The sequence below is a fragment of the Acartia tonsa genome, chromosome 13, assembly GCF_053477335.1.
Source record: "Acartia tonsa isolate MP-2025a chromosome 13, ASM5347733v1, whole genome shotgun sequence".
In the NCBI taxonomy this organism is placed as follows: domain Eukaryota; kingdom Metazoa; phylum Arthropoda; class Copepoda; order Calanoida; family Acartiidae; genus Acartia; species Acartia tonsa.
Window position 1 is genome coordinate 46,626,589 of NC_137272.1, and position 25,687 is coordinate 46,652,275.

The window sequence follows — 25,687 nt, forward strand, 5'->3', positions numbered from 1 at the left end:
GGCTGCTGGGAGGCCCTATTTCCTTTGGAACGTGAGTAACCGCAGGATCCAAATTTACCCAACTTTAACGCTATCCTTTGACACGAAGGCTCTTATTTGGACCACAGTTTAGCTGGAACGACGTTCTATACCTTTTTGGAAATGTCATGAAAATTCAGCTAGGGTTGTCAGCGCAATTCATAGTCTAAAATGGGTTTTTAAGTTCCATATGGGTCTCTAACGTCGAGAACCGAGAAATTTTCACGATTTCACACAATTTTTGACATCTTAAAATCTGCCACGTTTCACTTTGCTGGAGTATTTCAGCCAAGCCACTTTAGATAGAGAGCTCTAGTCTTTTCTAGTGTCTTATTTATGTATCTAACAGTATCCCCAGCAAGTTGCATAACTCTACCTCATCTACAGATGGGATGAGATCCGATTTAGTGGGCCCTAGTCGAGAATCCAGATTATTCCACCGGCGCATTTCGAATCTGCCTTATTGAACATAAGCGCGGCCAGCTCGGAGTAAGAGCCCATCTTCGTCCAAAGATTTTTTTGTGCTTAAAGGTAATTACCTAAGCTTTTTATAGTGGGGTCAAACGTCCTGATTAGTCAAGTAGTTTTGGCGCTATGGCCGTTTAAAGTTTGTCCGGTCTTATTTGCCCCACCCTGTATGTAATTCTCTTAAGTTTCCACAAGGATAAGGTCCCCCTTAGGAGATAGTGGCCTAGGGAATTCCAAGGGAACCACTTGAAATCCGCTGGATTAGAATTGGTTTTCAGCTATACTGAAAAATCATGAGCATCAGATTAACCCTTACAGATCGGGGGGGGGGGGGTCATATTGACCCCCCCCCTCTAGTTTTTTCAATGTCATTTTTTTTGTAGGTAAGATGGAGAGCTGTGACTTCATGACTTTTTAAGTTTAGTAATTATGCGTCGGCAGGAGTTGATCTTATTAAGATATCTGGTCTGTGTTGGTCGTGGTGTCCGGTCAAAGTCGGTTGGGTAGCACCAAAATTTAAAAAAAATTCTAAATAAATCTTAATTTCTACATTATGACTTTTGTGTATAAGGTAGAAACCTAAAATTTTTTTGGTGAATACTGAGATATCAATTGCCCAGTTCACAAACAACATTTAGAGGTCGACCGATTTATTCTGTAGGTCAACCTAAACAAGTAAAACTAACAAATGCCTTTATAAATTGGTCAACCTAAATCTTCTTTAGGTCGACCTAAAATTTCCAGAGGTCAACCTATGTCTTTTGTGAACTAGGCTAATGACCTTATGAGAAAAGTGGTGTTATGACCGTTTGACCGACTTTATGACCGATTTTTGTCCGGCTTTTACTACAGACATGAATATCGTGGCTTCTATTACAGCTAGAGACCTAAAATTTTTTTTGGTAAATTTTTGAGCAACAATAAACAGATAAAAATATTAATTGGCACCGCCAACTGCCGTTTTACCGCCGTAACCGCCGAAAATGGCGGTTTACGTTATTTGCCGTTTTTCGGCAATGATCAGAAAAAGTAATTTTTTTGTTATGAAAAATAAAAGTTCGTCCTAAAATCTGGTCATCCTAGCTGCAAAATTGGCCGCTCTACAGCTGTTTTAAAATTTGGCGGCTGGCCGCTAAAAAGCGGCTAAGGAGCGGCCTGGCCGCTATCACTAGAAAAAGTAATTTTCTCTAAAAATACACATGAACCACCAGAAAAAAATTTTACGTCTTTATCTGTAACAGAAGCCGAGATAGAGGGGGGGGTCAATATGACCCCCCCCCCGATCTATTAAGGTGGGAATTGGGGCCCGATTTGTAAGGGTTAAAGACAATTATCCACTGATAGTAAAATGAAAAATTATAAGATAAAAAATCCCGGTTTTACACCCCTGAGGACCCGAAGTCCTGGGCTAACAATGCTGGTATTAATTTTATAATTTTTATTTTAATATTACTGAAAAGTTGTCTTTACCACAAATATCAAAAAGTGTACAAATATTTGACAGTAACATTAGAACACTAATCAAATTTGGCTAAAAGTCTTAATTATTTCATTTATTTATATTTTTTTATATGGAAAAAACACAGTGCGATCCAGTGGGACAACCAAAAAATTTAAAATCGACTTTTATTTATACTAGGAATTAATAATTGTTGTAAGTAGACAGCTAGAAATTTTTTTTTTTTTAAATATTAATTTTTGGCGGATTTATGCCATTTTTAAAAAAGGTAGTGAAAAACTTTTTTCCAGTTTTGGTGATTTTCCAGATTTTTTTACCCAATTTTTTCAAAGCAACAAAAAATGCATTTAAGTGCAGCTTATGCAAATAATTTTTGATTGAGTTACTTTTCAGATACCTGTATTAATGTCTAATAAAGAAAATTAAAAAAAAAATACTTTTTGGGGGTGTAAAATTACATTTTGGGAGAAAATTTCACCAAAAATATTAAGATTTTTAACCCCAAAAAATCAGTTTTCTCTATTTTACCAAAAAAATGGCGAGGAGGCCTGGGTTTTGCAATAATAATATCAATATGCAACATGTATTGTGTATAAAACATTTTTCACAATCTGGGGCCTCCAAGCCGTTTTTGAGTAATTGAGCATTTTACATTGCATGGTTTGAACAATTTTGTTCTTGTTAATTTCAAAAGGAGTCATTTTAGAGCCCAAAGTCATCTTTGCAATGTTTTGAAACTTTTTGAACCGTTTCACATTTATTTGCCGCCGATGGCATGATTTTTAACGATTTTTGCCGTTCTTGCGGTTTTAATGGACATTTAAGGGTTAAAGGAGTCGTTAAATAAAGATAACTTATATTTACTTTTGTTTTAGCAATTAAATTTGCAAAATTTTATGTTATCTAAAAAAATCGTATTTCTAACTGGTTTTGTTCCAGCAGAAAATCAAATTTGGGTATTTTTATAATTTTTGCAAAAACCTTATATATATGTGAGAGAGAGAGAAAACAATATGCGTTTGAGAGAGAAAATAATATAAGTAATTATATTCTTATACAAACTTTAAATGAAGATAGCAGGACTTAGAGTATAGGTATGAACACAAAATCAAAAGTTTTAATAAAATTATGCTATTGTTGTTTATATCTGTAAAAAAATATTTCGAAACATGCCTTATAAGTGTCCTTTTTTACTTATACTGGACCTACCAAAAAATTCCGGGACTCGAACTGGGTGCACCTGACGCTATATTCTTGAACACAAACTTTGTTTGCATTGAAGAAATATTCACATAGATGTTTATTTTGCTAAAATATTATGTCTTAACCTCTTTTCGAGAAAGCTTTGTGTTTATCAAGATCTAAATTAATTTCCTTATTCCATAATTCCAGCCCAGAAAAAATGTCGTTTTTGTTTAACTTTCCTAAAGAGTCGCGGCATTTGAATATTGTTTATGTTTTGGTCTCTCCACGTTACTTCTGATTATATGTGTGTGGATAAAGACATTCGGAGAATTGAGTCGGGCCTATCATTGGTCTCAGAGTGCGTGAATAACCCTAGTATGCCAGGTGCTTAAACCATAAGAACTTCAGGTAGTTTTTTCTTCAATTTATATAAATTTATTAAGTTTTATGTCTTTATCTGTAACAGAAGCCGAGATAGAGGGGGGGGTCCCCCCGATCTATTAAGGTGGGAATTGGGGCCTGATCTGTAAGGGTTAAAGGTCAAAAACTAATTCATCAGTTTTTGTCTGCAAATCATTTCATGATTTGTCTATAAAATATGTTTTTTAGGGATCTAAAGGGATAAGAAAATGAATAAATTGATATACATTCCCAATTATGATACACAAAATTATCCCTTCTGTAGAGTGAAATAATTGGTTGAAACTTAAAATTATTAAACCAATAATTTAATAAACCAACCAATCACAATTCACTAAAGTTCCCAAATTTTTGTTAAGCCAACAATTAAGAAAACAAACAGCTCTTTTCCCCCTATATTTCTGTTTTTTTTGTATAAAATTTACATGGCGACGCTGTTATCAGTTGAAAATTCGTAGTAATAGTTCTCTCCCCTTCACTCTTTCTCTCTCCCTCATTCGCTCTCTCTCTCTCTCTCTCTCTCTCTCTCTCTCTCTCTCTTTTTCTCTATTCAACTTTAGGCATTGACTATTACTGCTAGAGTTAGTAGAGTCTGTACAATCATACAGACTTGTCAAACAAACGGCCATACACCGCACCTACCAAAAAGTGATTGTGTTTTTATTTCTTGCTAAGGTAACTTTTTGCGGATTTTCTTAGTTATTATTTGCATATTTTTTTGCTATGTGACTTTCTAAAATTAGAATATTCTAGATTAGTAAACTTTTTTTTGTTAAACCATATGTACTATTAGAAAACAAGGATGACAACATCCATAAATCTACAGAAGGGATTATTTTGTGCATGATCACTTGGGATGTACATCAATTTATAGGTCAATTGTCTTATCCCTTTACATCCTTGATTATCACCATTCTAACTTGAAATTACCCCTCCCCTCTATTTGTTTCGCTCACAGGGAGGGAGGGGACATTGGATAGTAAATATAATACATGATAATTCATATTGGTTAACTGAAAAACTTTGGGTGCTTAAATCTTGATTATCTAGTGAAGAATTTGTGTGTCAAAACATTTTCACCGGTGATTTTAATCTACAGAAGGGGTAATTATGATTATTATAATTGGAGGTGTTCACAAATTTATCGCCAAATGTCTTATCCCTCGTTGCTCATCCATTTTCCTCCTATCTTTTCAGGGATCTAAAGGGATAAGACAATGGCCCAAAAATGTATGTACATTCCCAATGATGATACACAAAATTACAACTTTATAGATTACAATTAGTGGTTGAAACGTTTAGACATTAAATTAAATAAACGAACCAATCAGAATTCAATAAATGTCCCCAAAATTGTTAAGCTAATGAAAAAGTAAACGTTATTATTAGGGTTGGGCCGGATATCCGGTGTGGCCGGATATCCGGCCATTTTCAATATCCGGCCGGATTCCGGATATTGAAACTATCCGGCCGGATATCCGGCTCTATAATTTTTTATACTTTACACCAAAAATCTCTGCTTTTTAAAATCTTAAATGGCTACAATTTTCTTATTATTGAAGCTAGAAGAACATTTTTTCTGAATAAGTTTAACTTTATGTAAATTTATATAAGATTTCTAAAGAAATTTTTTTTTTACTACTTTAATATCTGGTAATTTGGCCGGTTATCCGGCCAAATATCCGGTAATTTGGCCGGATAACCGGATATTTGCCGGATATCCGGCGTTGGCCGGATATCCGGCCGGTTACCGGATATCCGGCATTTGAAATCAGCCGGATATCCGGCCGGTTACCGGATATCCGGCATTTGAAATCAGCCGGATATCCGGTATCCGGCCAAAAAAGTATCCGGCCCAACCCTAGTATTATATAACTTTGGGGACTAGTGTAATAAGCAGCCCAATGACCACTCCCTCCCATTTATCACTAAAAAAGCTTCAAACTTCCAACAAAAAAAAATAAAAATTGAAAATTAAAGTTTTTAATAATTGGATTCATGGGTTAATGGATAGATAACTGTAGTTTATTATTAGTGCCGTTATTGCAAGAGAGAGAGAGAGAGGGGGGGGGGGACAATATGCTGTTTATTACACTAGTCCCCAAAGTTTTATAATAACCTATATCATCAATTATTAGCCTAACAACTTTGAGAATTATATTTAATTTTGGTTGGACCTTCTAATTTTAATCTACATAAGGGTTAATTTTGTGTATCATCATTGGGGATGTACATAAATATATTAGCCATTGTCCCTTTAGATCTCTGCGTTATTGTAATATGTACTAGTTGCTTCGCCGTTATCCTCTAGGAAAGGGCGGGGGAGGCCAGGAAAACAGCCTAGAACCAACCCCGCAGACATTTATAGAGCTTCCCGAACATTCTACACTCTCTGAAAATAGCCTTAAACCTAACCAGAACCAATATAAAGCTCCACTTTTAACTTTTATAAGTTTCTATATGTTTAATGGAGAATATACACACTAAAACTGCTCAAGCTACTTTTTTTCTCCTATACGGCTATACCTGCGATGCTTTAACCCAGCGGGGCTAGCCGCTACCCAGTACCCAATATAACCTAACCCAACCAGACTATTTTTAAAGGGGGATATATCAATTCTTGATAAAATACTTTTTTTATTAGTGTTCTTATCTTTTATTTCCATTAGATGAATGGTTTTCCGAATGACGTGTGTGGGTGTGTGTGTGTGTGTGCGTGTATGTGAGTGTTTTATGTGTTTGCGTGTGTGTGTGTATTTTTATGTGTAAATGTATGAGTATTTTTGTGTGTGTATTTTTAAGAGAAATTGTACTTTTGCGTGTTAATTAAAGAGAAAAAAGACGTTTTTCTAGTAGAATTATAAATGTAACTAATTTTATTACACTATAATCAAATAGCTGCTTCGCCCAGAGCCATAAGGGGAGGGCGGGTAGGGCTTCGAAGGTCATAAAAATGGTCTAAAACCACTTATTAATTAATCTTTCCTAAACAGTACAACTAATTAAAACCATTTAATTTTATACATATCTTTTTAATTGTTTTACATTAGAATTTAAAAAAATGTATTTTGATAATTTATTTGAGCTTCTTTTATTTTCAGGGATCTAAAGGGATAACACAATGGCCAATAAATTGATGTAAATGCTCCTTGATGACACACAAAATTACCCCTTTTATGTAGATTACAATTATTGGTTGAAACTAATTAAACCAACCAATAAAGATTTAAAAATGCTTAAATGTTGATAAGCCAATGCACAAGAAAGCGCTATTATAAGACTTTGGGAACTATTGTAATAAACAGCCCAATGTCTCCTCCCTCTCTAGATAGCATTAGTTACAAAAAGTTAAAGTATAAAATTTAAGTAAAAGCATATTTAATTGTTTTTGATTGGAATAAATAAAAAAGTCTTTTGATAATTTACTTAAGCTTTGATTTTCATTTCAAATCTAAACTCAAACATATCTACAATACAAAGTAGAACGATGTCTGTTTGTTTTTACTGAAGGATCTCACTAACTGAGCCGATCTGGTTTCTCATTAACTGGGTAGCTTCTTATTGGTCCCGGATAAGACTATAACTAATTTGGGGGAGGGTACCACAAGCCTCCCAGGAAATATCGCCTCTAGAAAAAAATTACTCCCCTAAATTTTTTTTAAAATCTAAATTAAAAAAAAATTGTTTTTGGGATTCAACTACCCCCTCCTCAAGTGCCCCTAAAGGCCTCTAGGGGCGAAGCCGCTAGTCTATAATACAAAGTAGCTTGATGTCTGTCCGTCTGTCCGTCTGTCTGTCTGTCCGTCTGTCCGTCTGTCTGTCCCTTAAGATCTCGGTAACCACTGAACCGATTGGATTCTACTCTTCAGGGTATATACCTATTGGTCCTGTGGTGGTTTTAAGCTATTTTCTTGGGGGGTGGTACACCCCCTACCCCCCCAAAAACAAAAAAAATCCCCCCCCCCCATTTTTTTTTTTTTTTTTTTTTTTTTTTTGTAGAAGAATTCTTTTGTAGAAATATTCTTTTGTAGAAGAATTCTTTTGTAGAAGATTTCTTTTGTAGAAAATTTCTTTTGTAGAAGATTTCTTTAGTTCTTCTTATATTTTTTTTGAATTTTTTTTGTTGTCATCTCTTGGGACAAAGCCCCTAGAGGCTAGGGGCGAAGCCGCTAGTGATAAAATAAAGTATGACTGAAATAAATTGTTTTGATATTTAGTAAAAAAAAAGAATAAAAGTAATAGAAATTTACACTTGTTATTTTGTTTAATTGGAATTTTAATATTTTAATAAGAGAATGGTAGGTATTATATAGGGGCAATTGATTTTGCATTTGCTTTTGGTTTTCTTAAACCTTGGATAATATAACGTTAAATATTTTTTTCTAGTAGACAATACGTAGAATTTTATACAGGCTGCTCTTTTGTATAGGGAATACTCACAAAAAGTTTCAGCCGTTTATCTTAAAAAGCAGCTGAGGTGTTCCCCCAATCTGTTTCTTACAGACAGACAAATATTTCGTATTTTAGAGTGGAATCACTACTAAACACGAAAATTAGTTAAAATTGGAATATTGCATTAGTATATACAGGGGACATTGGGCTGTTTATTACACTAGTCCCCAAAGTTTTATATTAATATTTTCTTATTGGTTGACTTAATAACTTTTAGGACTGAATATTGATTGGTTGGTTCAATTAGGTAGGTGTCCAATCGTTGCAACCATCAATTTATATCTACAGGAGGGTTAGTTTTTTGTATCATCATTGGGGATATGCATAAATTAATCGGCCACTGTCTTATCCCTTTAGATCCCTGATTTAAAATATACATAGAATAGGATTTCAATATCATATTTCTAATTCAACAAACAATTGTAATCTACAGAAGGGGTAGTTTTGTGTATCATCATTTGGGATATACATAAATTAATTGGCCACTGTCTTATCCCTTTAGATCCCTGATTTAAAATATACATAAAATAGGATTTCAATTTGATATTTCTAATTCAACAAACAATTGTAATCTACAGCAGGGGTAGTTTTGTGTATCATCATTGGGGATATACATCAATCAATTGGCCATTGTCTTATCCCTTTAGATACCTAATATACATAGAATAGGATTTCAATATCATGTTTCAAATTCATTATTTACGTACTACCTAATATGTCTGTTTTCATAAGCGAAGCTTTTCTATAATTAGGGTCGGTCATAACGTCATGAACAGTTAGCTTTTTTTGTAGAACGGTTAGCTCTTTTAGTTAACATAGGCATGTTAGAATTTTCCTATCGATTCCAAACTTTGCATGATGATTTTGGTAACGATTGTAGAATGGCTACTCCTTTCAAATCGTAACTCAATGTTATAGGAATCATCATGCAAAGTTTGAAATAGGTAGGACTTTTCGAACATGTCTAAATTAACTAACAGAGGTAACCGTTCCGGACGAACAGTCGTACGAACGGACCGACCCTAATTATAGAAAAGCTTCGCTTTTAAAAAGAAATTACCAATGTTTTTACCACAATCTAGCTATGTAACACATATTTTAATTAAAAATATTTACTATTATTGAAAAGATATAAATGAAATTTATTGATAACATTTTGACAATCAAGTTATATCTGGTTTTTAAAACAACAAGGATGACAACATCCATAAAAGCAAAGCACTTAAACGGTAGAACAAACGGACAGGAACACTTAAAAATCTCAGACCTGTAACTCTTTTTTTAGTTGAGTTCCTTTGTTGACTTTTAGTTTTGGTTTCAAAAAGTGTCACTTTCGCACCCCCCCCTTTGTTGAAAAATTGCTTTATACAGGATAATGTTTATGGACATACTTACATATTTAGGACTTGATTATAGAGTTGCTTCGCTTATAACATTATAATTTGTTGTCCCAGAAATCAATATACCAAAAATCAGATCAATCGGATGATTAGATCACATAAAAATTTGTTGTTCAGAAAGTAAAAAAATCAACATGTTTAAAATAGACGTACGGACATTTTGGTAATGATTATAGAGTTGCTACGCTTTCTAAATCGTACCTAACTACTAAAGGAATCACCATGCAAAATTTGAAATCGATAGGACAATTCTAACATGCCTAAATTAACGAAAAAAGCTATCCGTTACGGACGGACGGACGGACGGACCGACCCTAATTATAGAAAAGCTTCGCTTTTAAAAAGTGTATAGAATACAGGGATCTAAGGGGATAAGACAATAGCTGGTAAATTATTGTATAACCCCAATGATGACAAACAAATTTACACATATTAGTGGTTGAAACGTTTGGACACTCAACTTGATAAACCAACCAATCAAAATTCAATAGTCCCCAAAGTTGTAACTCCAACGATTAAGAAAACTTTATTATAAAACTTTGGGGACAAGTGAAATAAACAGCCCAATGTCCCCTCCCTTCCTGTTTTTTTTAAAGAAAAGTTTATAGAATACATGGATCTAAAGGGATAAGACAATGGCCGGTATTTTATGTACTTCCCCAATGATGACAAACAAATTTACACCTTACAATTATTGGTTTCAACGTTTGGACACTCAACTTGATTAACCAACCAATCAAAATTTAATAATACCAACGAATAAGAAAACGTTATTATAATACTTTTGGGACTAGTGAAATAAACAGCCCAAAGTCCCCTCCCTCCCTCTGTTTTTGAAAGAAAAGTTTATCAATAATACAAAGTAGAACGATGTCTGTCTGTTTGTTTGTAGCGAAGGATCTCGCTAACCGCTGAACCGATCTGCTTCTCCTTTACAGGGTAGCTTCTCATAGGTCCCGGGAAGGTTTGTAACTATTTTCTTAGGGGGTGGAACACCCCCCAACCCCCCTAAAAAATAAAAAATACCCCCCCCCCCAAAAAAAAAAAACCTAAAATTAAAATAGTGGGGTCGACTAGCCCCCCCCCCCCCCAAAAAAAAAAAAAATCCCCCTCTCCTAAAGAATTTTTACTTATATTTCATAGCAGGGGAATTTGCTTTTAGTTTTTCAAATTTTTTTAGTATTTGACATAGAATAATAGAACATAAAAATATTCTCTGTTTAATCTATCTTCTAATGGCTTCGCCACTAGGCGCCTCTAGGGGCAATTTTAGGAAAAGAACAACACAAAAAAATAAGTAAATGATGAAACATTCTAATTTGTTTATTTATTTTCAGATTTCCGATGGGAGCTTCCTAGCACCTTTATACATTTATACAGGAAACCTAAACCTTGAATAATTTCAACAACAATAAAGAGAAAGGGGACAAAATGACTCAAAAATCAGCCATGTGACGTCATAAAAATGAGGGATTATTCATCTATTTTTTATGGATTTTCTTTCCAACTTCTCCTCTCATCTCCTTCATCTTTATGACGTCACATGGATTGAACTATAAATACAAAAATTTTCTAAAAAGAATGAATAATTTATACCTCTGTTTTAATTCTCTAAAAGCTTTAACTTTCCATGAAATATTTAAGTACTGGTCTCTATGGAGTGTTGAGCGGATTACAAATGCAAAGCCCCTGACTTAATATATTTTGAGGTGGTATTTATGGAAACTAACAAACATTTTTTTAAGGATTGAACTGTAAATATAAATATTTAAGTATTGGTCTGTGTGTAGAGTGTTGACCGGATTACAAATGCACAGCCCCAACATTGCCATCACTATTCTTCTCTTTTGTTACGGAGTCGTCTGCTCTGTCAGGTTTGAGTCCCGGCCATCCATAACTAGTGAAAATAGCCTAAAACCGTCCCAACACATATAGAAAAACACTATATTAATATCTAAAACAGAACATTATAGTAGGCAATCTACTCTATATGTCCGTCAGAATAACGCATCGTATTATATACAGCTTTCCGCGGATATTTAAATGGCTGTATGGCTAAGAACAGGTTCTAATCTATTAATTAGTCCTCAAATATTGGTCAATATGTTCCAGAAAGGGAGGCGGCGTTTCGTTATATTGGCCAGCTAAGAAAAACATTTATTTTATCAGGGTATGAAAAAATCTTTTACAATATTCATATATTCTATATTTATTGTCAAAACCGTTTATGAAATAGGGAGAGTTAATTTTTCGCCTATAAAAGTTAGAAATCTTACATTTAAAAATTCTTTTTTTTGGGACGTTGTAGTTAGCACCCAATTAATTTTAAATAATTTGGACTTTATATGTGTTTTTATATACAGTGTTTTTTTTTATGAGAACTTTTTTGAAAGCAATTTTACCCCACTTATAGTTATCAGAATTTAATGATTAATTGCTTATTTTCTTCGTTTTTTAAGGCAATTAATAGAACAACAAAAAAAATATTTCAGTTTTTATTTAAAAAGTACAGTAAAATCTAAATTTCAAAACTTAGGTGTCAACATATAAAAATGGTTTTAGCGCATTTTTCTTTAAAAAAATGGATTTTCTGTAGTCGACTTTGAGGGGCCAGTACTCCCTCCCTGGTTGAGATATGACCTTCAAACTTTGATATGTTCTAGTACATGTCCCTAATAGTATCTGTATACATTTTTAGCTCTATATCTCAACTTTGAAGTGTTTAGCAGCCATTCTTGCAAAAGGTTGATTATTTGAGCATAAGAAAAATGCGCTAAAACCATTTTTAGATGTTGACACCTAAGTTTTGAATTTTAGATTTTACTGTACTTTTTAAATAAAAACTGAAATATTTTTTGTTGTTGTTCTATTAATTGCCTTAAAAAATGAAGAAAATAAGCCATTAATCATTAAATTCTGATAACTATAAGTGGGGTAAAATTGCTTTCAAAAAAGTTCTCATAAAAAAAAACACACTGTATTTATGAAAAATCATATGTTTTTTGTTTGTTTTACATTTAAAGATGCACGGAAAATTTTAAATTCATTTAATTTGTAGAAGCCGTTCTAAAAACGCAATTTGTTGTGAATAAATGTGCACGTGTGTTGCATTATCAAATCATCAGAACTTAACAATTTTTTTTATAAAAGTACCCCCCCCCCCTTTCCTTTGTATTATCTAAATTTATTATATATAACCGCTATACCGATTTTATCATAGACAGAGTTGGGATCCAACCCTTACATCCCTCTACAAGGTTTCCACTCCCTCTTTTTAGGCTTGGCACAACCCCTGGAAAAAACTCTGTGCCCATTTGATGTGATCTATTGCGGTGGGAATGGCACACCAATTTTTAGACCTCAGTAAACTAACAATGGATTTAGAATAAGTGGATATTGTGAGAGATTCTCGCATACCCTGATAAAATATAACTCCTAGCTGGATAATACAATTATAACCCCTCCTCCTTATGACTTTACCACATCTCCCCATCTTCTTACAATGGAGGAACGTTTTGACCAATGTCTGAGGACTTTGTTAGCAACCTAAGTTGACGATAAAAATTCCTCTGCCACAATATCCACGTATTCTATATCCATTAATTCCAGCCTTGTTTGGAAACAACTTAAATGAAAGATTTGTTTCACATTTGTCATTATCATAAGGAGGGATAGTTTATAGCAATGAAATTTATTTTAAACTTTTATAATTGTACAAAACGTTGAATACGCCATTTATAAATATTTTGACTGGCCAAAATGTTGGGGGGAAAAACATAGTATCCTTATAATAAAGTAACAGAATGTCTGTCTGTTTGTTTGTACCGAAGGATCTCTCTAACCGCTGAACCGATATGGTTCTCCTTTACAGTGTAGCTTCCCATAGCTTCTGGGAAGGTTTGTTACTATTTTGGGGTGTAAAAATCCTCCCCCCCTCCCCCAATTTTATTTAAAATCTGGAACAAAAAATTGAGTAATAGAATTTAACTCCCCCCTCTTCAAGTGCTCCTAGAGGCGTATCCGCTAGTGTTAAATACACTAAGACCAAGAAAATTAATTATAGCATAATAGTTTTTTTTCTGAAGAAATATCACTCTTTGGTGTATTTATCTTAATATTTCATTTAACACATTTATATTTTGATGATTTTAATCATGTGATTCTCAAATCTTTACATTTAATCACGAATTATTAGATAAATAAGTGCTTTTAAAGGTTTAAAGTTACTCTAACTTTATGACTAGAAAGATTGGGTATAGTCTCTAACGTGGCAACACCCCTTAAGGGGCGTTTCATTGTATTTTTACAGTGCTTTCCCCCTATTTCTAGCCTTTCAGGGCCAATAAACTAACCCTGTGGGGCAATCACCTAACCCAATTTAAACTAACTTAAAAAAAACCTATCAAAAGCTAATGTGAAAAGACGACAAAACGCCCCTTAAGAGGCGTTGTCACGAAAGGGACTATACCCGAAAGTTTTACTAAAGTAACAGGATGTCTTTGTGTCTATCTCATATCTGTACCGAAGGGTCTTGCTAACAGCTGAACTGATATGGTTTTCCGTTATAATAAAGCTTCTCAAGGTCCTGGAAAGGTTTATAACTATTTTGAGGAAGGGTATTACCATTCACCACCCCCAAAACAAAATTTTTTTTACATAAAACTTAAAGTTAAAGTGGGGGCGGGGCGACTTTCAAGTGCCCCCAGATGCCTTTAGGGGGCGTAGCAGATAAAATAATTCCTCGAATTAGGATTTTTATATAAAGTAAAGTATCTATGATATCTAATTTTCAAAACAAATATTTTTCTTTTTTCCCTGTAATATTTTGTATATTGATGTCAGTTTAACCAGGGATCTAAAGGGATAAGACAATGGCCGATAAATTGATATAAATCCCCAATGATAATACATTAAATTACATTCTTTAGATTACAATTTGTGGTTGAAATATTTGGACACTAAACTTAATAAACCAACTTATCAAAATTCAATTTCAGTCCTCAAAGTTTTTAAGCCAACGAATAAGAAAAGGGTATTATAAAACTTTGGGGACTAGTACAATAAACAGCCCATTGTCCCCTCCCTCCCTGAAGTGTCACAGTTAGGAAACATTTTAAGATCATGACCTACTACTCATGAACTTAAATGTACTATTTCACAAACAAATCAAAAATCTTTAATCCAAAATAGATAATAAAGCTAAGATCATATGTCATTAGAATTTCCCAAAACTGGGATTTTTTATCTGAACAAAAAGTTTATTGTCTCCTACTTTTTTTTTGCTAGTTTCTCTTAGGAAGGGGTGTGGTACACCCCCTCAAAATAGTTTTAAATCTACTCAGGACATATCAGAAGCTACACTGTAAACGAGAACCTTATCGGTTCAGCGGTTATTAAGATCCTTCGGTACATACAAACAGACAGGTATCCTATTACTGTAATAGCAGCTACGCCACTAGAGGTCTCTAGGGGTATTTGAAATGGTGGAGTCTAAATTTGATCCCTCACCCCCTCAAATTTTTATTTTATTTTCAAAAGAAAGTTTTAAAAAAAGCCTGATTAAAGAAATTTTCTTATTTATAGAACTAGAGATTATATGTCCCTCTCTCTCACTTCCCTTTCCTTCCATCTTTTTTAAATTTCATTATTTTTATTTAAAACCGTATTTATAATTTTGTCTCTCTTTCTTTAAAATATTTTAGGATCCTAGAATTTTTTTGTTTCAAATTATCATCCTCAAAGGGTTAAAATACTTAGTTAAATGTTAAATTTTAGCTTAATATCTGAACACATTACAGACGCAGCGCTAGTATCTAATTATTTTAAAACTAAGTTTTCTTTAATTTACTATTCTATAAATTTAAATTTTCTATTTTATGAATAGAAATTTAATACTTTAGTATAATTCAAATAGCAACATGAAATTTAAAAAAAGAATTTATTCTTTATAGAGTAAAATAATGGGTCTTAAATTCTGGTCAATGAGAGTTTATTATGGATTTTTGGAGAACTATGAGTATTAAACACTCTACTATTGGAAGACTCGAGCTCATATATAGACGTTTATTTCCTATATAGATCTGTCATAGATCTTGATGCAATAAAGCAAGCCGTTTTATAAAAAATCTGTCGAAAATAATTCATAAGGTAAAAAACAGAAAAAGTAATCGCTCATATAGGTATAGAATAAGGATTTTTACAGAAATTTTATAGCTTGAAAGAAAAAGAATAATCATGATGTTATATAATGAAAAATAGTTGAATAAGGAAATGCAAAAATTCTAAGAAACTGCTTTGGAAAAATATATTCTTTAAACTTGTTTAATTAAATCTTCAAAAATTGTTGCATCAGCTGTTTTATTTGCTTACTTTTCCTACTTTGGTGGCATTTCCCCTAAAAATGCCTTGTTCAGCACAGAAACCCCCTTTATCATTTTTGAAATGAAATAGAAATAAGGGTGAGGTAAGTGGTACACAGAGAGAGAGGAGACTATGGGTTGTTTATTACACTAGTCGCTAAAGTATTATAATAATGTTTTCTTATTCGTTGACTTAAAAACTTTGGGGTCTTTAGTGAATTTTGATTTTTTGTCGCATTAAGTTGAGTGTTTAAACGTTCCAACCACTGATTATAATCTACAGAAGGGGAAATTTTGTGTATTATCATTGGAGATGTACATCAATTTATTGGCTATTGTCTTATCCATTTAGATCCCTGAAATAGGTTGGGTTATTTTGGGTACTGGGTCCTTCCACAAGGATTGGGTACCACTATTATCCCTTGTTTTCAATTCATTTTATTAATAAGGGAGGGAGTTTTCTGTGCCCGACTGTCATTTATGGGGAAAGTACCGTTTATCTTTATCATACATAATAACTCCTATTATATAAAGTACTTTTTTGTCTGTTGCGAAGGCTCTCGCTAACCGCTGAACCGGTATGGTACAGTGAAGCTTCTTATAGGTCCGGGGAAGGGTTTTAACTATTTTAGGGGAGGGTATCTCCACCCACCCTCCTAAGTGCATAGCCCCCAGAAAATGTCTCGCCCCCCCAAAAAAAAACACCATAAAGAAATAAAGCTACATATATTTCCCCAACCCATCAATACCTCCATAGTGTCCCCAGAAGCCTCTAGGGGCGTAACCGCTAGTGCATCCTAAAGCATTAAAGACAATTTAAGGACAATTTTGATATCATATAGAAGTTCTTAACTTATGAAAAATAAGTAAATATAAGATTTAAAAATATTTCCTAACAAAGGGAGAGGTAGGTTTCTAGTAAAATCCGAAGAGGTGTGTGTTTTAAGGCATAAAAATAGTAGTAGAACGATAATATTCACTAAATATGTGTATTTCTTATTGGAAGGAACTATAGACTAAATTTTTTTTAAAAGTTAACTTAAATATTTATCGTTCTACTACTGTTTTTAACTTATAATACATAACCTTTACAGATTTTACCAGAAACCTACCTCTCCCTTGTTAAAAATTCTGCCTTTTTTAGCTTTAAAACATTATATGTGTAATATTGATAAAATGTAGTTTTTCAGTTATATTTTTTTAGGCTGGCGTCAACAAAAATCCGCAACTCTTAATTAAAAAATTGCGTAAAAAAACTGATTGTTGAAAGAATTATAACAATTTAATAAGCAATTTATTAGTATTTATTGACATATCACATGATGTTTGTTGTTTATTTTTACAAAATAAATAATAAAATGCGTTTTCAATATTATTATTGAAAAATTGCGTAATTTTGAAATAAAAATTTTACATTTTTATCAAAAAGAATTTAGAACTTAAATTTTTCCACTAAATAAAAAAAATTATTGAAAGTATTCTATTATCTAAACCATTTAAAGCTAGTTTTACAAATAGATTATTGTTGGTTATTCCTGTAAAAATTAGGTATAAACTGGAAAGAGATTTAACCTAATTTAGGTGTAGCTTCTTATTATTTGCTAAGCCCAAATCTAGTTCTAACCAGTTTTGTAAAGAAACTATTGGTTAATCACTAATAGTAATCTAAGAAGGGTTAATTTTGTGTATCATTATTAGGGATATACATCAATTTATCGGCCATTGTCTTATCCCTTTAGACCCCTGGGTTAATGAACCTAAACTTTGTAGAAATATAAAGAATTACATTTTCAGGATGTTATATACCATTCAAAACTAGATTCACAAATAGATTGTTGTAGATTATTCCTGTAAAAATTCGGTATAATCTAGATATGTAAAGAAACTATTGGTTAATGAACCAAAACTTTGTAGAAATATAAAGAATTACATTTACAGGATGTTACATACCATTTAAAACTAGATTCACAAATATATTGTTGTTGATTATTCCTGTAAAAATTCGGTATAATCTAGATATGTAAAGACACTATTGGTTAATGAAGCTAAACTTTGTAGAAATATAAAGAATTACATTTACAGGATGTTACATACCATTTAAAACTAGATTCAAAAATAGATTGTTGTTGATTATTCCTGTAAAAATTAGGTATAATCTGGAAAGAGATTTAACTTTATTTAGGTGTTATTAATTGTTAATGCTAAATCTAGTTCTAAGAAGGTGTGTAAAGAAACTATTGGTTAATCACTAATTGTAATCTAAGAAGGGTTAATTTTGTGTATCATTATTAGGGATATACATCAATTTATCGGCCATTGTCTTATCCCTTTAGACCCCTGGGTTAATGAACCTAACCTTTCTAGAATTATAAAGAATTACATTTCTCGTATTCATTCGAATCCGGTGGATAGGAACCGGTTCTCATCCATACGAAAAAACTATGTCTAGCATCGTATTATATCCAGCTTTCTACGAATATAGAAATTTACAATCATAAGATAAAAACTAGTTTTTTTAGTCCGTGCCTTCGGCATCTCGGGGCTAAAAAAACTAGTTTTAATCTTATATTGTACATTCTATATCCTCGGAAAGCGGTTTATAATACGATGAAAGAAATAACTATTACAGGTTGTTACATACCATTTAAAACTAGAATCACAAATAGAGTGTTGTTGATTATTCCTGTTAAAATTAGGTATAATCTGGAAAGAGATTTAACTTTATTTAGGTGTTATTAGTTGTTAATGCTAAATTTAGTTTTAAGCAGTTGTATAAAGAATCTATTGGAAAATAAACCTAAACTTTTTAGAAATACATACATACATTGTGTTAAATACCATTTAAAACTTTGTATTATTTGGGATTACTCAGAATTTTTTTTACAAATTAAGATCTTTACCACAATACAACAATCATATCTTGTACCTAACTATTATAGTATCATACTCGTGGATTTTTTTTCTTAAATTGTCCAATCTCTTGTAAAATGTTATGGATGGCCAAACTGTGAACCAAAATTTAGGAAACCCAAAAAATCTAAAATTTCAAGTAATCAGTTAGAGAGTGATTTAGTTTCTATTTGTAAACTTTAATTTGTGATTATTTTGTGACACCAGTGAAAAAAAACATTTATATTATTATAAATAATTATTATATCACACACCTAAATTATATCAACTGAGCAAGAAACCAATTTTTATAAAGGTAATTTTATCAACTTTTACATTAATATCTTTTTATGTCTGTCTCTAGCTTAAGATCTCAGAAACCGCTGAACCGATTGGGCTCTACTTTTCATTGAATATACCTACTGGTCCTGTAGTGATTTTAGGCTATTTTCTTAGGGGGATCGGACACCCCTACCCCCCCCAAAAAAAAAAGAAAGAAAATACCCCCACCAATTTTTTAAAACTAAAATGAAAAATGTATTTCAAAAACCCAATAACCTATACGCTCATTTAACAAAGCCAATTAAGAGATATTTTGCTAAGTTTATATAATTTTTAAAAAGTTGATAAAATGTTTTGTTAAAAGGTGGTGTAATCAGTGATAATACAATAATGGCTTCACAAAACAACAATAACATGAATTATATCAACATTGAAAATGGCGGAGATATTATTCCCAAAAATGGCGCCAATTTTATTAAAAATGGCGAAGATTATGTTCCTACAAGTACACAGCAACAAAATGGCGGACATTCTGTTCCCTCCTCAGCAGCAGTAACTGTACAGGAACAGTACATTATCAATTGTGCAGACCTGATAAGCCTGAATGAAGTGCTTACAACTATAGTCAGTGACAGTAAGGCTATACCAACAAACTGCACCACAGAGGTTGTGGAAAAGGTTGGAGTAAGTGATGTTGTTGGACAAGGGAGTGGCAAAGACTCTGGGTTCTCAATCTCCCCCGAAAGCGTTTCAGGTCTTCAAGGTACTGTATTCTATTTTTCTTCTTCCTTTTTCTCTATCTCTGTCTCCTTCTCCTTCTCCTCTCTCTCTCTCTCTCTCTCTCTCTCTCTATTTTTCTTTCTCCTCTCTTTCTCCTTCTCCTTTTCCTTCTCCTTCTTTTCTCTCTCTCTCTCGCTCTCTCTCTCTCTCTCTCTCTCTCTCTCACTCTCTCTCTCTCTCTTTCTCTCTCTCTCTCTCTCTCTCTCTCTCTCTCTCTCGCTCTCTCTGTCTTAATATTGGTTGATATAATGATTCATAATAAACAAGGAAAAGTTATAGAGAGACTTTCCACCTCTATCTATCAATCTATCTATTTATCTATGTATCTATCTATCCATCTATCTATTATAGTATTGGTTGATATAATGGTTCATAATGAGCAAGGCAAAGTGATTGAAAGACTCTCCACCTCTCTATCTATCTATCTATCTATCTATCTATCTATCTATCTATCTATCTATTTATCTATCCATCTATCTATTATAGTATTGGTTGATATAATGGTTCATAATGAGCAAGGGTAGGTTATAGAGAGACTCTCCACCTCTATATATCTATCTATCTATCTATCTATCTATCTATCTATCTATCTATCTATCTATCTATTTATCTATCTACTTATCTATCTATCTATTTTAGTATTGGTTGATATAATGGTTCATAATAAGCAAGGAAAATTATAGAGAGACTCTCCACCTCTTTTTATCTATCTTTATCTTTCTATATATCTATCTATTTTAGTATTGGTTGATATAATGGTTCATAATGAGCAAGGAAAAGTGATTGAACGACTCTCCACCTCTATCTATCTATCTATCTAACTATCTCTCTATCTATCTATTTATCTATCTATCTATCTATTTTAGTATTGGTTGATATAATGGTTCATAATGAGCAAGGCAAAGTGATTGAACGACTCTCCACCTCTATCTATCTATCTATCTAACTATATATCTATATATTTTAGTATTGGTTGATATAATGGTTCATAATGAGCAGGGTAAAGTTGTAGAAAGACTTTTCACCTCTATCTATCTATCTATCTATTTATTTATCTATTTTAGTATTGGTTGATATAATGGTTCATAATGAGCAAGGAAAAGTGATTGAACGACTCTCCACCTCTATCTATCTATCTATCTAACTATCTCTCTATCTATCTATTTATCTATCTATCTATCTATTTTAGTATTGGTTGATATAATGGTTCATAATGAGCAAGGCAAAGTGATTGAACGACTCTCCACCTCTATCTATCTATCTATCTAACTATATATCTATATATTTTAGTATTGGTTGATATAATGGTTCATAATGAGCAGGGTAAAGTTGTAGAAAGACTTTTCACCTCTATCTATCTATCTATCTATTTATTTATCTATTTTAGTATTGGTTGATATAATGGTTCATAATGAGCAAGGAAAAGTGATTGAACGGCTCTCCACCTCTAAGTCCAAACTCAGCCTTATATCAGGAATTCATATCTATATTCAGTTTTGTAAAAGGGTGGTTTTAACCTAGGGATCTAAAGGGATAAGACAATGGCTGATAAATAGATAAACACCCCCAATGATGATACATAAAATTACCCTTTCTGTAAATTACAATTATGGGTTGAAACGTTAAGACACTTAACTAAATGAACAAACCAATTAAAATTAAATGAAGTTCCCAAGGTTGTTAAGCCAACGAATAAGTTAACGTCCTTTGGGTACCAGTGTAAATTACAGTCCAATGTCCCCTTCTTTCACTGATAAATATGGTCATGGGTAGCAATTTCGTAGGGATAGAAATTTCGTGGGGATAGATTTTTCGTCAAAATCAATTCATATCAGTTTAACTATTATGCTACTCAAAATGATCAAAGATAAATATAAATGAATAATTATCTCTACAGAGAGTACAGCCTCCATAGTTCATTCCGAAGATTTTCTCAGCTCCGACAGTGACAACTCTTCTGATGATGATAGTGAAGATGAAAATGATCATGATCATATCAACAACTTCAGCAATGTTGTTGATCATAATGCTAACAGGGATGATGTAAAAAAGTTAAAAATCAACATGATTTAAATCAATATAGAGACATTTTGGTAACGATCACAGTTTTGCGACGCTTTCTAAGTCATATCTAACAGTTATAAATATCATCATGCAAAGTTTGAAATCGAAAGGACAATTCTATCATGTCTAAATAAACAAAAAGAGCTTACAGTTTTCTAACCGTTACGGAAAGAAAATGCTAAGAAATGATGTAAATCAGTTGATTATCATTGGGTTCATGGAAAGAAAATAAAGTAGCAGATTTCATCCTATTTTCACAGTAGCTTTTGATTTTAGGTTAGGTATATGTTAATGATTGCCCCACAGGAGAAAAGCTACGACAAATCCCGCTACTTCGTTTTCTTTCCATGATCCAATCATTCTAGTATGGCTTCGATTAACCGATTAATATCCGCTGGATTAGAACTATTTTCTAAACAATGCTGAAAAATCATGTATAGCATCATATTAAAGAAAACTTTCTAAGAATATTAAACTAAAATCTGAAAATAATAACCCTCTTAGCCAGCAAAACTAATTTTAAACTTCTAATTTCTCATTTTAATATCCGCGGAAAGCTGTATATAATTACTAAACCTGTAGAAATTTCTACATTAAATGACAAGGGATCATATTGGAGTGGCTTTTGAAGGAACTAAGGGTTCCCAACAATCAAACAAATTTAAGTCAGGTAGGGTTTGTTTTCAGATATCTAAAGGTATAAGACAATGGCTGATAAATTGATGTACTTTCCCAATGATGATACACAAAATTACCCCTTATCTTGATTTCAATTAAGTGGTTGAAATTTTTGGACACTTAACCTTATCCAACCAATCAAAATGTGATAAAAGTTCTCAAAACGAATAAGAAAACGTTTTTATAAAACTTTGGGGACTAGTGTAATTAACAATCCAATGTCTCCTCCCATCCTGCATTATTCTCAAATTTCAAGCAAGCAAGAATATACAAAGGTTTTAAATCATAGACTTGACTTATTCCGGAAATAGCTTGATATTTGTAAATTCTCTAAGATAAAGGTATAACTAATCTACAAATCTTTCTCCCCCCTCCCCTTCTGATATTTACAAGATACTAAAGGCTTCATTAATTTATTGTTTACTAGCGGCTACGCCCCTAGAGGACTCTACCTTTCCAAAACAGAACTCCTAGATGCTAGGAGTGCAGCCGCTAGTATTATACAACACATTATGTTCGTCAGTCTTTTATTTATACAGTTGGCTGCGCCCCTAGCAATTAGGGGCTTTAAGAGAGAAAAATAGCTTAAAACCTTACCCAGATACCCTAAAACAAAAAATATAAGAAGTTTCACTGGTTCAGTGGTTAGGAGATCCTTTGCTACAGACAAAAAAAGCTTACTACTTTATATAGTTTGTAATTTTTTCAGCAAAAATTTTCTTGGTTTTCCTGCTCGGGCTGTTGGAGTTCTTAAGTGGGTCGGCAATGTCCGTTTTGGCTCCATTCTATACCACAGAGGCGCAGGAACATGGACTTTCAGGTGAGATGGATGGATAGAAAGATAGATAAATAGATAAATCCTGTGCACACCCTTTTTATATTATAAGCAGCTTTCCACGGATATTAAAAAAATATATTTTATATTTTCAGTGAAGCTAAGCAGCGTGGTGTTTGCCTTGGTGTTTCTTATCCAAATCCTGTGCACACCTCAGTCTTTGGAGGATATATTATAGACAGCTTTCCGCGGATATAAAAATATATATGTTATATTTTCAGTGAAGCTGAGCAGTGTTGTGTTTGCCTCGGTGTTTCTTCTCCAAATCCTGTGCACACCCGTCTTTGGAGGATATATTACAGACAGCTTTCCGCGGATATTAAAATATATTTTATATTTTTCAGTGAAGCTAAGCAGTGTGGTGTTTGCCTCGGTTTTTCTGTTACAAATCCTGTGCACGCCCCAGTCTTTGGATGATATATTGTAGACAGATATCCGCGAATAATAATAGCCGGTGACTTCGTCACCTCGGGGCTAAAAAAACTAGTTTTAATCTTATGATTGTACATTTCTATATTCGTAGAAAGCTGGATATAATACGATGCTAGACATAGTTTTTTCGTATGGATGAGAACCGGTTCCTATCCACCGGATTCGAATGAATACGAGAAAATATATTTTAATGTTTTCAGTTAAGCTGAGCAGTGTGGTGTTTGCCTCGGTGTTTCTGCTCCAAATCCTGTGCACGCCCGTCTTTGGACGATACATTGCTACTTTAGGCTCCATCAGACTACTGTTTCTAGGTAAATAGTTATCATGTACCTAATTGTTATAGGAATCGTCAATCATGCAAAGTTTAAAATTGAAATGATAATTATAACATGTCTATTTTAATAATTATAAAATATAAAAAATTAGCATGTTTTAAATGGACGTACGGACGTTCTGGTAACAATTATAGAGTTGCTACGCTGTCTAACTGTTTAAGGAATTATCATGGACAGTTTGAATTATATAGGACAATTCTAACATACCTATATTAATAATATATAAATGATAATCATTTTCTAAATAATGTTCGATCTTTCTTGAAACCATTCACAGGTCTCCTTAACAAAACCTTGGATTAAAAAAAATCTCCAAAGAAACGGACAACAGGGCCTTCAAATAGGGTACAGCGGTGGTCAGAATCCGTTGGAGATTAAATCTTAGCTGCTCCTTCTTGCCAGATATTGCAATTTAAAGTTTTGTGGTAAAAATGCCTAAAATTACAAGAATTCCAAGGATATATGCATAAGTAAACACCTTAATTCATCAAATAAAAAGGGTGAGTTTAACATTTGAGGAGTTTATATATCCCTTCATATGTAAACTAAACACTATATCCACATTTAGAACAATTTTTACTACTATAAGTGATGTTTTTAACTTCAATAAGTGTAATAAATAAGGTACTATAAGAGGTTTGCACAATTTACAACATAATCCTAAAGGCTGTTACCCTGGAACCAGTAGAAAAAACATCAGTTCAAGTTTACATATGGCCCAAGTTACTTTTAGTAATTCTGCCCCCCTCCCCCCAATACTCTCACAACCTACAAACATTAGGGTGGAGGGGGGGGGGGAGCATAGTAATACTATTATGTGTTTCTAAAATACTAATGGAAGTAAGTAGGAAAAATTTTTCTATAAGGTTTTTAGGCAAAATTTTGTAGAAATTATGTTGACCTTCTTCTCTCCCCCTTGTCTTGACATAATTGGGGGGGGGGGGGGGTGGTGGCAGAAGATCATTCCAATGTGTTTTAAGAAACTATTAGAGATATATAAGCTTTTGGATTTGTATTGTTTTAAGACTCAAAGCACTTTTACATATATTGCTGACCTATTCCCCTCCCCTCATAAATCAAAAACATAACATTTTGTAAAGATAGAAAGAGGGGGGGGGGCATTGCAGTTGAAAGGGTACTACTATGGTGTGCTACTAAGAAACCACTAGAACTATAGCAGCAAAGCAAACCTTTGAGATATGCTTTGGTAGGTCAAAAGTAACTTTTATAAATTTTGCTGAAACCTCCCTCCAAGCCCCCTTTCCCTCCCTATTTCTTTACAATCTCCCCCCCCCCCCTCCCTCCAATTAAGTAATAGAAGGGAGTATAGCAATACCCTTGTGATTTACTTTGAGATTACTCAAGATATAGAGGGCTTTTAGATTTAAACTTTAGTAGGTCCATAATTACTTCATACTTGAACAAATATTGCTGACCTTTCCCCAACCTCAACCAACCCCATCCAGAAAAATTATATTGCTTGCTGCTCAATTTTCTCCACCCCCATAAAAAAGTATTAAAATATTGCTTGCCCTCCCCCTCCCTCTCAAGCTACCCTCCATACAATAAAGCTTTTAGATTTCTAAATTGCTTAGCCTTAATATGAATTACCTATTCAATGTTTCGGGATG

At 33.1% G+C, this 25,687-nt stretch overlaps 1 protein-coding gene across 8 annotated transcripts in view; it reads left to right on the top strand.

Moving 5' to 3' along the window:
* The first annotated feature begins 11,189 nt into the window (after positions 1–11,189).
* The window catches only part of LOC145304735 (MFS-type transporter SLC18B1-like), a 43,044-nt gene continuing 28,546 nt past the window's right edge, over positions 11,190–25,687 (top strand). For 7 of the 8 annotated variants that reach the window (XM_080146699.1, XM_080146691.1, XM_080146697.1 and 4 more), the window contains exons 1-8: positions 11,190–11,276; positions 18,785–18,966; positions 19,297–19,695; positions 21,100–21,183; positions 21,607–21,746; positions 22,380–22,446; positions 23,164–23,274; positions 23,922–24,032. In XM_080146699.1, the coding sequence (XP_080002825.1) occupies positions 19,323–19,695; positions 21,100–21,183; positions 21,607–21,746; positions 22,380–22,446; positions 23,164–23,274; positions 23,922–24,032 (886 nt within the window). In that variant the 5' untranslated portion in view covers positions 11,190–11,276; positions 18,785–18,966; positions 19,297–19,322. Of the gene's footprint in view, positions 11,277–18,784; positions 18,967–19,292; positions 19,696–21,099; positions 21,184–21,606; positions 21,747–22,379; positions 22,447–23,163; positions 23,275–23,921; positions 24,033–25,687 lie in introns of those variants that run through there. The other variant, XM_080146692.1, reaches the window with a different exon arrangement.